The sequence below is a fragment of the Spermophilus citellus genome (genome assembly GCF_964194105.1).
Source record: "Spermophilus citellus genome assembly, chromosome: X".
NCBI classification, from domain to species: Eukaryota; Metazoa; Chordata; class Mammalia; order Rodentia; family Sciuridae; genus Spermophilus; species Spermophilus citellus.
In genome coordinates, this window is record NC_138190.1 from 70157470 (window position 1) to 70170711 (window position 13242).

The following is a 13242-nucleotide window of genomic DNA, read 5'->3' on the forward strand; positions in this document are numbered from 1 at the left end:
TTTTTAAATACATGACAGCAGAATGCATTACAATTCTCATTATACATATAGAGCACAACTTTTCATATCTCTGTTTATATATAAAGTATGTTCACACCAATTCATGTCTTCATAAAAGTACTTTGGATAATTATGTCCATCACATTCCACCATCATTGTAACAGATTTTTCTTTTTTAAAATTAAGAGGCCATTCTTTAGCTGTTAGAAATGGTGACCTACTCCCCTAAGTTTGTTTCTTAAATGGAGTGCTGAGGACCGAACCCAAGGCCTTGAGTATGCTCGGCAAGTGTTGTTCCACTTAACTATGGCCTCAACCCCATTTAAAGTGAACTCAAAAGAAAAAAAGTTTCATACAAAAGCACAGCAGCATTTATTATAATAATGAAAAACCTGGAAACTTATTAAATGTCCAACATTATGAAAATGAGAAAATTATGATATATTAATTATATTAAATGTTATATATCCCTTAAATTAACTGTGAAACTACATAACAATACAGATTATTATGTATAAAACAAACTTACATGGAAAAAATAGATCATGAAATTGTATATAAGCTATGATTATAACTTTAAGTACACAAAAGGATAAAGTTAAATGGAATATAAAATAATGAAAATGGCTGTATTAGCATGGTGATTTATGGATATTCTCTTAAATTTTTTTTTCATTGTTTTAATACATTTAAAAATTGTGAATCTTCTGGGGGTGATTCACTGTCTTAGGCTTTTTATTTTTTATGTGAAATACCTTTTTTTTCAGTTCTATACATTGAACCTTGTACATGCTAATCATGTTCTCTCTTACTGAACTATACCTACAGTCCCTAAAATCTCTAATGTGTAGGAAAAATAAAATAGAACAAACTTAAAAATTTTTAGAAAGTGTTTGTGTTTTGGTTGCCTAAAAAAGAAACCAGTATCATTTTTTGTTTGCTTATAGAGGTGAATTGGGAAAATTAGGGTCAAATGTAAAGATATATCTGTGATTTTATTTTTTCTTTTTAAACTTTAGGTCCAAAATTATGCTGATGCCCTACAATGGTACTATTATTCTCTGACGTTTTATGGATTCGGTCCGCTAGATCTGGATTTAGCCAAGCTGCAGAGGAACATGGCTTCCTGTTACCTGCATTTGAAACAACTTGATAAGGTCCTTTGATTTATCTATTTTCAGAGGCAGCAAATGTTCTTATATACAGTAGCGGAGACGTGGTGTTATGACTTCTCAGCTGTATAGGATGTTTGAGCATTCCTTCATATAGAACAAAGTCAAATTGACATTTTCTTGATTTGTGCATTGTAAACATTAAATGGGATTTTCCAAAAGGAGAAAGAATTTGAAAGACTATTAGTTTCATTACTTATTGTTTACTTTTTGCACCCTATTCTGAAAGGTAATATGTCATCCAAACCTCTGAAGTTATCTGCTACTAATCATCTGCAATATTGTACTAGGAAGCAGATTAAATTTTAATATCTTCCTTTTTCTTAAGCATTCATTGAGAGAAAGTACAAGAAGTCATTCTTTCACTTTGGGGTTATTGTCTCTTGCTTTTCTAACCACTCTAGAAAACATTTAGTAATTGACTCCTTAGTAAGACAAAATTCTAGAATATAAAAAAGATAAAAGCTTTTTAAAGATAAAAGCCATCGTGCTTTCAATAGTGATTGGGACATTTCTTCCTTTGGGTTATCATATAGTGTGTACATAATAGGGGTATTGGCTCTTTTTTTGACATATCATATTTCATACATTAGATTCAAGTGGGTTATGAATTCCAAATTATTACCCCAAATGCAGATTGCAGAATCACGTCGATTACACATCCACATTTTTACATGATGCCCTATTAGTAACTGTTGTATTCTGCTACCTTTCTTATCCTCTACTATCCCCCCTCCCCTCCCCTCCCATCTTCTCTCTCTAACCCATCTACTGTAATTCATTTCTCTCCTTGTTTATTTTCCCATTCCCCTCACAACCTCTTATATGTAATTTTGTATAACAATGAGGGTCTCCCTTCATTTCCATGCAATTTCCCTTTTCTCTCCCTTTCCCTCCCATCTCATGTCTCTGTTTAATGTTAATCTTTTCTTCCTGCTCTTCCTCCCTGCTCTGTTCTTAGTTGCTCTCATTATATCAAAGAAGACATTTGGTATTTGTTTTTTAGGGATTGGCTAGCTTCACTAAGCATAATCTGCTCTAGTGCCATCCATTTCCCTGCAAATTCCATGATTTTGTCATTTTTTAGTGCTGCGTAATACTCCATGGTGTATAAATGCCACAATTTTTTTATCCATTCATCTATTGAAGGGCATCTGGGTTGGTTCCACAGTCTAGCTATTGTGAATTGTGCTGCTATGAACATCGATGTGGCAGTATCCCTGTAGTACGCTCTTTTAAGGTCTTCAGGGAATAGTCCGAGAAGGGCAATAGCTGGGTCAAATGGTGGTTCCAATACCAGCTTTCCCAGGAATCTCCATACTGCTTTCCAAATTGGCCGCACCAATTTGCAGTCCCACCAGCAATGTACAAGAGTACCCTTTTCCCCACATCCTCGGCAGCACTTGTTGTTGTTTGACTTCATAGTGGCTGCCAATCTTACTGGAGTGAGATGATATCTTAGGGTGGTTTTGATTTGCATTTCTCTGACTGCTAGAGATGGTGAGCATTTTTTCATGTACTTGTTGATTTCATGTACTATGTCCTCCTCTGAGAAGTGTCTGTTCAGGTCCTTGGCCCATTTGTTGATTGGGTTATTTGTTATCTTATTGTCTAATTTTTTGAGTTCTTTGTATACTCTGGATATTAGGGCTCTATCTGAAGTGTGAGGAGTAAAAATTTGTTCCCAGGATGTAGGCTCCCTATTTACCTCTCTTATTGTTTCTCTTGCTGAGAAAAAACTTTTTAGTTTAAGTAGGTCCCATTTGTTGATTCTTGTTATTAACTCTTGAGCTATGGGTGTCCTATTAAGGAATTTGGAGCCCAACCCCACAATATGTAGATCGGAGCCAACTTTTTCTTCTATCAGACGCAGAGTCTCTGATTTGATATCAAGCTCCTTGATCCATTTTGAGTTAACTTTTGTGCATGGCGAGAGGTGGGGATTCAGTTTCATTTTGTTGCATATGGATTTCCAGTTTTCCCAACACCATTTTTGAAGATGCTATCCTTCCTCCATTGCATGCTTTTAGCCCCTTTATCAAATATAAGATAGTTGTAACTTTGTGGATTAGTCTCTGTGTCCTCTATTCTGTACCATTGGTCCACCCGCCTGTTTTGATACCAGTACCATGCTGTTTTTGTCACTATTGCTCTGTAATATAGTTTGAAATCTGGTATCACTATACCGCCTGATTCACACTTCCTGCTTAGAATTGCTTTTGCTATTCTGGGTCTTTTATTTTTCCATATGAATTTCATGATTGCTTTATCTATTTCTACAAGAAATGCCGTTGGGATTTTGATTGGCATTGCATTAAACCTATAGAGAACTTTGGGTAATATCGCCATTTTGATAATGTTAGTTCTGCCTATCCATGAACAGGGTATATTTTTCCATCTTCTAAGATCTTCTTCTACTTCTCTCTTTAGGGTTCTGTAGTTTTCATTGTATAAATCTTTCACCTCTTTTGTTAGGTTGATTCCCAAGTATTTTATTTTTTTTGAGGATATTGTGAATGGAGTGTTTTTCCTCATTTCCGTTTCAGAAGTTTTGTCACTGATATACAGAAATGCCTTTGATTTATGCGTGTTGATTTTATATCCTGCCACTTTGCTGAATTCATTTATTAGTTCTAGTAGTTTCTTTGTAGACCCTTTTGGGTCTTCTAGGTATAGAATCATGTCATCTGCAAATAGTGATAATTTAAGTTCTTCTTTTCCTATTTTTGTGCCTTTAATTTCTTTCGTCTGTCTAATTGCTCTGGCCAGTGTTTCGAGAACTATATTGAATGGAAGTGGTGATAGAGGGCATCCCTGTCTTGTTCCAAATTTTAGAGGGAATGCCTTTAACTTTTGTCCATTCAGAATGATGCTAGCCTGAGGCTTAGCATAGATAGCTTTTACAATGTCAAGGTAAGTTCCTGTTATCCCTAGTTTTTCTAATGTTTTGAACATAAAGGGGTGCTGCACTTTGTCGAATGCTTTCTCTGCATCTATCGAGATGATCATATGGTTCTTATCTTTAAGTCTATTGATGTGGTGAATAACATTTATTGATTTCCGTATGTTGAACCATCCTTGCATCCCAGGGATGAATCCTACTTGATCATGGTGCACAATTTTTTTGATGTGTTTTTGTATTCGATTCGCCAGAATTTTATTGAGGATTTTTGCATCTAGGTTCATTAGAGATATTGGTCTGTAGTTTTCTTTCTTTGAGGTGTCTTTGTCTGGTTTCGGAATCAGGGTGATGTTGGCCTCATAGAATGAATTTGGAAGAGCTCCCTCTTTTTCTATTTCCTGAAATAACTTGAAAAGTATTGGTACTAATTCTTCTTTAAAGGTTTTGTAAAACTCCACTGTATACCCATCCGGTCCTGGGCTTTTCTTGGTTGGTAGTCTTTTGATGGCTTCTTCAATTTCATCCATTGATATTGGTCTGTTCAGATTGTGTGTATCCTCCTGACTCAGTCTGGGCAAATCATATGACTTAAGAAATTTATCGATGTCTTCACTATCTTCTATTTTATTGGAATATAGGTTTTCAAAATAATTTCTAATTGTCTTCTGTATTTCTGTAGCATCTGTTGTGATATTGCCTTTTTCATCCCGTATGTTAGTAATTTGAGTTCTCTCTCTTCTTCTCTTCATTAGCATGGCTAGAGGTCTGTCGATCTTATTTATTTTTTCGAAGAACCAACTTTTAGTTTTGTTAATTTTTTCAATAGTTTCTTTTGTTTCAATTTCATTGATTTCTGCTTTGATTTTAATTATTTCTTGCCTTCTGCTACATTTGCTGTTGTTTTGCTCTTCCTTTTCTAGGGCTTTGAGATGAAGTGTGAGCTCATTTATTTGTTGGTTTTTTCTTTTTTTGAGGAATGACCACCAGGTGATGAATTTTCGTTTTAAAACTGCTTTCATTGTGTCCCATAGATTCCGATATGTTGTGTCTGTATTTTCATTTATCTCTAAGAATTTTTTGATTTCCTCCTTTATGTCCTCTGTAACCCATTGATCATTCAGTAACGTATTGTTCATTGTCCATGTGCTGTAGGATTTTTCCTTCCTTCTTTTATCATTGATTTCCAGTTTCATTCCATTATGATCAGATAAAATGCATGGTATTATCTCCACCCCTTTATATTTACTGAGGGTTGCCCTATGGCATAATATATGGTCTATTTTTGAGAAGGATCCATGTGCTTCTGAGAAAAAAGTATATCCATTTGATGATGGTTGATATATTCTATATATGTCAGTTAAGTCTAGGTTATTGATTATGATATTGAGTTCTATAGTTTCTTTATTCAAGTTTTGTTTGGAGGATCTGTCCAATGGTGAGAGAGGTGTGTTGAAATCACCCATAATTATTGTGTTGTGGTCTATTTGATTCTTGAACTTGAGGAGAATTTGTTTTATGAATGTCGCAGCACCATTATTTGGTGCATAAATATTGATAATTGTTATGTCTTGTTGGTGAATGGTTCCTTTTAACAGTATATAATATCCTTCTTTATCCCTTTTGATTAACTTAGCCTTGAAGTCGATTTTATTCGACATGAGGATGGCCACCCCTGCTTGCTTACGAGGACCATGTGCGTGGTATATTTTTTCCTAACCTTTCACCTTCAGCCTGTGTATGTCTTTTCCAATCAGATGTGTCTCCTGGAGGCAGCATATTGTTGGATTTGTTTTTTTAATCCATGTTACCAGCCTATGTCGCTTTATTGGAGAGTTTAAGCCATTAACATTCAGAGTTACTATTGATATATGGTTTGAACTTCCATCCATGTTTGATTGTTTATCCTTTTTTTAAAAAATTTTAGTTTGTTTCTCCATGATTGTCTTTCCCCTTGCCCTCTGTCTTTACTGAGGCACTTCCCACTGATGGTTTTGGTTATTGTTTTTCATTTCTTCCTCGTGTAGTGTTTTGCTCAAAATGCTTTGCAATGCTGGTTTTCTGGCTGCAAATTCTTTTAACTTTTGTTTATCATGAAAGATTTTTATTTCGTTGTCATACCTGAAGCTTAATTTTGCTGGATACAGAATTCTTGGTTGGCATCCATTGTCTTTCAGTGTTTGAAATACATTGTTCCATGACCTTCTTGCTTTCAGTGTCTGTGAGGAAAAATCCGTTGTTAACCTTATTGGTTTACCCCTGAATGTAATCTGCCTCCTTTCTCTTGTAGCTTTTAATATTTTCTCTTTGTTTTGTATATTGGATATCTTCATAACAATGTGTCTTGGCATTGGTCTACTGTGATTTTGTGTGCTCGGTGTCCTGTATGCATCTACAATTTGTATATTCGTTTCCTTTTTTATTTCTGGAAAGTTTTCTGTAATTATTTCATTCAGCAGGTTACTCATTCCCTTGGTTTGAATCTCTGTGCCTTCCTCAATCCCCATGACTCTTAAATTTGTTTTTTTTATGTTATCCCATATCTAATGGATGTTTTTCTCATGATTTTTAACCAGCCTTTCTGAGTTGGCTAGACTCTTTTCAAGATGATATATTTTGTCTTCATTATCTGACATTCTGGCTTCTACTTGCTCCACTCTGTTAGTGATACTCTCATTTGAGTTTTTAATTTGGTTTATAGTTTCCTTCATTTCTAGAATTATTGTTTGATTTTTTTAATAATCTCTATCTCCTGATAAAGATGTTTAACTTCTTCTTTTATCTGTTTATGTAATTCATTTTCAATGTGTTCTTTCACTGTTTGAATTTGCTGTCTTATATCCTCTTTAAGGTTCCATTCCATCTGTCTAAGGTATTCCTTGAGTTCCTTATATGACCATTTTTCTTCTGGCTCTAGGTCCTCCTGAATATTTAGGCTGTCCTGCATTGTTTGTACTCCTTTTCTTCCTTGCTTTTTCATGCTGCTCATGTTACTTCTTGTTCTGTTTGACTGCTGAGTTACTGTTTACTCCTATAAATTTATTTGATGCTTGGGAGAAAAGGTATTAGAAGGAAACGGAAGAAGTCACTAAAGAGAATGAGAGTAAGCAGATAGAATTCAAGGAAGGGGGAATAAGAGAATTGCAAAGAAATGAAAAGACAAATAATAATAAAAAAATGAAAATGAAAATGAAAAAAATAAAAATAAAAAATAAAATAAAATAATAAAAAATTTAAAAATATTTAAAGAAATTAAAAAAATATTTACAAAACAACAACAAAAAATGAAAATGAAAAAAAAACAAATTAAAAAAATAAAAGAAAAAAAATTAATAAATGCAGTCTTAGAGTTTGATTAACTTCTCTTCCAGTAGGTGGAGCTATGCCCACTGGGCCAAGCTTCTCCTCTCAATATGCGGGAACCAATCACTGTGCAGCAGCTCCTCCTCCCAGACTGGGAGGGTCTCCAATCCTGGGTTCCTAGGGCCTTCACTTGTGTCTAGACACTTCCCCTCTTTTCCTCAAGCCAGGCCCCGCTCACCGGTGATGCTCACCACAATACTGGCTACACACCAGGTCTGCTGCTCCTGGGAGCCCTGTTTTCATGAACGCCTGGGCACACCCTTTCTGTTTGCCATTCCCTCGGACCCTAAGTTTGTAGAGCTTGGGGCTGAGAACCCCCAGCGAATTTGCTTGCCCTCCGGTAGCCACGCCCCCGGTAGCTGGTGCAAGGGACCTCAGTTGTCAGCACTGGTGGGAGCGGTCGCCGGGAGTTCTGTGCCGCGGGTCCCGCGCCACTCCTGATTCCCTTGGTATGGCTATCGCGCTCATGGGAGAGCTGGGAGGGCGGAGGGGCCCTTAAGGTTTCCCCGCTGTGTGGAGAGGGAAGGCTAGGGGATTACACACCTGTTTCCACTGGTTTCAATGAATTTATCTCCTCCGCCGCGTTTTGGTGACGTCAGTTCTCTGCCATGGTGGTATCCCATGCAAATGGTGACAGTTCGTTCCCTTTGCTGGGTGACCAATGCAACGGGTGGGTGCTGTCTGTCTCTCCCAAGCCCCGTTTCAATCCTGTGGCCACTGCCTATGCAGACTCAGTTGGCATTTACTTCCGTAGGATCAGAAGGGCCGACCAGTTGTTTAGGCGGGATCGTTAGTGCTGAGTCATAGCGGTTTGGCTGCGAGAAGCAGGCGAACGAGAGCTTGAATGCAGCCGATCCCGGCTCGGTGTGTGTTCTGAGAGGCCCGGACTGTTCGCCCCAGATCCACGTCAGCTCTGCATTGCCTAGTGATCCTGAGCAAATAGCATTTAGACAGTTTACGACTCCCTATGCCCGTGCAGCTGAAGGGGTCAGAGACTTGATCTCTCCGTGCCCGCCGCCATGTTGGATCGGGTATTGGCTCTTGTAGGAACAAAATCTAGAAGGACAAGTGTGAACTCAATGAAATATGAATGTTTTTTGTTGCCTTTTAAATTTTAATGACAGGTTTAGGGGAGATATATGATTAAGGGTAGTGATTGCAGACATTTTCTTTGAAGGTCTATTTATTGTTGAAAGATTAAATATTTTAGATCTTCTTTGAAAGATTAAATACTTTAGATTTTCTTTTAAAATAATATTTACTATTTAGTTTATATGTCATAAATTCATTGCCCAGAAAAGAAGTTGAAATGTTACTTAATTTATCGTATTTCTTCATAGTATCATTTAACTGTGTCAGAACAATAGTTGCCTACTATTTGCTTTAAGACCTGAAAAGAAGATGATACTCAAATTTTATAATTTTCATAATTTGTGACACATTAGGCCAGATATATTGGGAAGAACCTGGACCCAAAGATAGAAATGCCATGTAGGGAATGCATTAAACTGTAGACCATCCTTCAGCAAGATATAAAATCAGCTAGTCAAGATAGGGGGGAAAAGCACAATACTAGATCCTTGGCTAGGCTCTGAATTTATATAGATAAGCAAGGCATAGTTGCTTTCTACTTGGCCAAGCAGGGTATCATAATGGGCAGATAAGCAGAACATGACAAATGAGAGAAAATTAAGTGTTGGAAATAGTTCATAAGCCAGACACACTTGTAGTTGGCATCGCATAGCAGGCAACAGACTTGAACTGAGATCTGGACTCAGAGGCAGTACTCAGATATTTGAGGCATGGCATTGTTTGTAGATGAACTAGGAGGAATAAGCTAGGGCTCCATTACTAAAGGAACTGGCATAGAATACCTGCATAAAGAGCCATACTGAGATAACATTACCAGGAGAGGAATACAGGTTGACAATGTTCCCAGACTTTGAAGCAAGTACATTTTTATTTATTTTTTGTGCTATTAGGGATTGAGCCCAGGGCCTTGTGCCTGTAAGGTAAACCACTGAGCCACATACCCAATCCTAAGGAGTACTTCTTAAATCTATTCTAACAAATGTCAAGTTTGGAACTGGAGCTTAGTGTAGGACTGAACCTATAATTGGGAGTTCAAATGTTGTTAGTAGTGAGTAGAATAGGAAAGCAGGAGACCAGGTGTATCTTAATAGCATAGACTCTATATGCAACTATCATTTAAGGCCCAATTGGTATTGAAGCCAAAGTTTATTTTGAGTATGTCCAAGGTAACCTTATTGGTTACTGTTAGTGTATTTCTCACTTGCATCCTTCCTGTCTTAAATTTAGGAGACATTGCTTGAATACTCTCCACATGTGGGGAATACTCTCCCATGTACTAGTATAGGCAAGAAGGTGAAAATATGCACAGTCTGTAAAGCTTTTATATTTGCACCATGCCAATGTCTGGCCTTTGTTAATTTTTATTGTCTGCTTTTTACACTCCTTCCTTTGAGCTGCTTGGGCATTATTGTTGTTTTTTAAAATATGATTTTAGTTGTAGATGGACATAATATCTTTATTTTATTTATTTTTATGTGGTGCTAGAATCGAACCCAGTGCCTTACACATGCTAGGCAAGGACTCCACCATTTATAGCCCCAGCCCTGCTGGAACATTTTGGGAAATTTTATGAAGCCATACTTATTGGATCTTCTAAAATTATGGGTTTTTTTAAGGTAGGCAGTGAATAATACTGACTTTTGTTGACTTTCCTTTTTTCTTTTTCTTCTTCTTTTTTAATCTTTTATTTTTGTATTTTACAGTACTGGGGGTTGAACCCAGGGGTGCTCTACCACTGAGATACATCTCTAGCCCCTTTTTAATTTTATTTTTTAAATTTTGAAACATGTTGTCACTGAGGCTAGCTTCAAACTTTGATTCTCCTGTCTTGGCCTCCTGAGTTATTGGGATTACAAGTGTGCAACACCATGCCTAGCTTCTTGCTCACTTTCTATCATCTTCCCCACAGTAATGATTCCAAACCATTTTTCTGTCCTTGAGCCCCTATGTCTTCTCCTTTGTTTTATCAAAAGATTTTAATATGATTGTGATTGACTGAGCTTGCATCCAATGACATGAAGTTTATCAGTGTGTCTCCTCTTTACACATCCATCTGTCTTGTCTCAGAGAAAGAATTACTTTTCTCTGGTAACTATTCTATAGGTCTCAATCCTATCTTTTTAATCTTCCTCTATTCTTCCTTTCCCCTGTTGCTACAATTATTTGGGCATCTTCCTTATTAAGAAACCTTCCTTCGGGCTAGGGTTGTAGCTCAGTGGTAAATCGCTTGCCTAGCACGAGTGAAGCACTGGGTTTGATCCTCTGCACTGCATGTAAATAAATAAAATAAAGGTTCATTTACAAGTAAAAAGATATCTTAAGAAAAACCAACTTTCCTTCAACCTTAGTCATCCTCCTCAAACTTCAGTTCTATACATGTCCTTTCTTTCATTGCAAAACTTTCCAGCCCCAAAATACTGTTTATATTTTTTCAGTCTTCATCATTAAAAAATTATTTATTGACTATCTACTATATATTCAGAACCATTTGGGGGCTTGGGGACATATTCAGTGGTAGAATATCTGACAAACTTGTGTAACACCCTGGATTTCATCCTCAGTACACCCCCCCAGCACACACACACAAAGTTTAATACTGTTTTGGCATTGGGGATATAGTAATGGACACAATAAAAATATAAATAAGTTGCACTGCATGGTATCTGCACTCTGCAGTTTCCTCCTGGTAACATGTTCAAAGGACGGTGCAATAGAAATTCAGTATCTGGCATGGTTGGTTTTCTTGGCTTTATGCATGTTGAACCTGTTATTTCTATTGCTTACAGCATTTGTATAGTTCTTTATACTGGTTCACTTTGATGCTATCTTCAATAATAAGACATAAAAAGCTAAATATTTATATATTTTACATGAGATAATGTTAAACAATATAGTGTAGGGCTGCAGGTGGAGCTTAGTGGTAAAGTGCATGTTTAGCAGGTATGAGGTCCTGGGTTCTATCCCCAGCACCAAAACCAAATAATATTGTAGTTTTATATGCATAAACTCTACCTCTGGAGAGTTTATAGAACCTTAAGCCCAATATTCTAATTTTCTTATATTTGAGGACTTTGAAGTCTGTGGTTGGTGCAAGTCATAGACTTGAATGTTCTTGAGCAGGATGTAATGAGCTTGGGTTCTAAGTGTAGAAGCAATTTGTTACACTTTTTTTTTGGTACTAGGGATTGAACTTGAACTCAAGGGCACTCAACCTCTGACCACTTGCCCAGCCTTATTTGTATTTTATTTAGAAACAGGGTCTCACTGAGTTGCTCAGGGCCTCACTTTTGCTGAGGCTGGCTTTGAACTTGCTATCTTCCTGTCTCAGCCTCCCAAGCCACTGGGATTACAGGCATGCACCACTGTGCCCAGCATCACACTTTCATATAGTGAGATCTTAAAACCTTAATGTTGGTTGATAAATGAATCATTTTGGTTATTGTGTAAAGTTAGGGTAATGTACAATTGGATACTCTTTAAGTACAGAAATCCCATCTTCAGGCTTGCAACTGAAGTTTAGGTACACAGGTGGCATTCATACTACTATAGATTGATGAAACTAAAGCAAAATTTCTAACTACAGGGGCTGGAGTTGTGACTCAGAGGTAGAGTGCTCACCTGCCATACATGAGGCACTGGGTTCAATCCTCAGCACCACATAAAAATGAAATAAAGATATTGTGCCCACTTATAACTAAAAAATAAATATTTAAAAAAATTTCAAACTACAGATTATCTATAATATTTTAATATCCTATTGCAACACATGACTAAAGTGATCAGGGTCTCTCCAAGTGAATTTTGCTGACTGAATAAAGACACAGACACAGAAAGTACCTTTTTGGGTTCAGTGACCACTCCACAGCCACAGCTCCCACAAGCGGGGGCAAGGCAGGCAAGAAAGAGAAAAAGCACGCCTGGAACCCAGGTTTTATTGGGGAGAAGCCATTCAAATGAGACAAGGGTAGGATTACAAGAAACAAGTAGGTGTAATTCAACACTCACTCCTGGAGCTGCACCTCTCTTACCCTAGTGAAGGTAAAGTCCAATTGCATTGCAATGTTTAGTACCTCTTTACTCAGGACTTAAAGGTGTGTACATAGATCCTGTTCAGAGTGGTTCCCGACAGTATCCATAAAAATTGAGACTATTTATAGACTGTTTTTTATACAACCTGAAGGGGAAACAACTATTCTATACGTGCTGATTACATATTGTTTCTATTTACTGTATATGGTTCTAAAAATCATGCCTTTTCACTATAGGACTGAAAAGAGCTTTAAATGTAATCAGTAAATATAAACAATAAATGTAATCGCATGATGCTCACTAGATGGCACTGTGGCTTCTGTTTGTACTGTATTGGCCTCACTGATTTTGAAGTTATTTTGTATTGCTTAGATACGTATTGCATTTCCCACAAATATATCCTTATGGATGTAAAACAAAAAGCACTTAAGAAAATATCAGATGAAGGTGAATTGTGGCTCATTTGATGCAGGCGTAATGTACAAATACCCTAACCAGGGTTTTGAATAAAGTCAACAAGTATTTATTGAATGCCTAATCTGTGTCTGATACTATTAAAATAAGTAGAAGATATGGTCTGTTCTACAGATGAACTTAAGATATTAATGCAGAATTGAGATTTACACATATAAAATACTTAGAAAGTAATAAAATATTATGTGCAATCATGTGTCAAATACTGCAAGT

The 13242-nt window shown here is 36.8% G+C and overlaps 1 protein-coding gene across 1 annotated transcript in view; it reads left to right on the forward strand.

Annotated features, from left to right (window-relative positions):
* Positions 1-13242, forward strand: part of TEX11 (testis expressed 11) — a gene marked incomplete at both ends in the record, with an annotated part of 301635 nt that overhangs the window by 168102 nt on the left and 120291 nt on the right. Inside the window, one exon of the mRNA XM_081278131.1 lies at positions 1020-1157. Coding sequence (XP_081134257.1) covers positions 1020-1157 — 138 coding nt within the window. The remainder of the gene's footprint in view (positions 1-1019; positions 1158-13242) is intronic.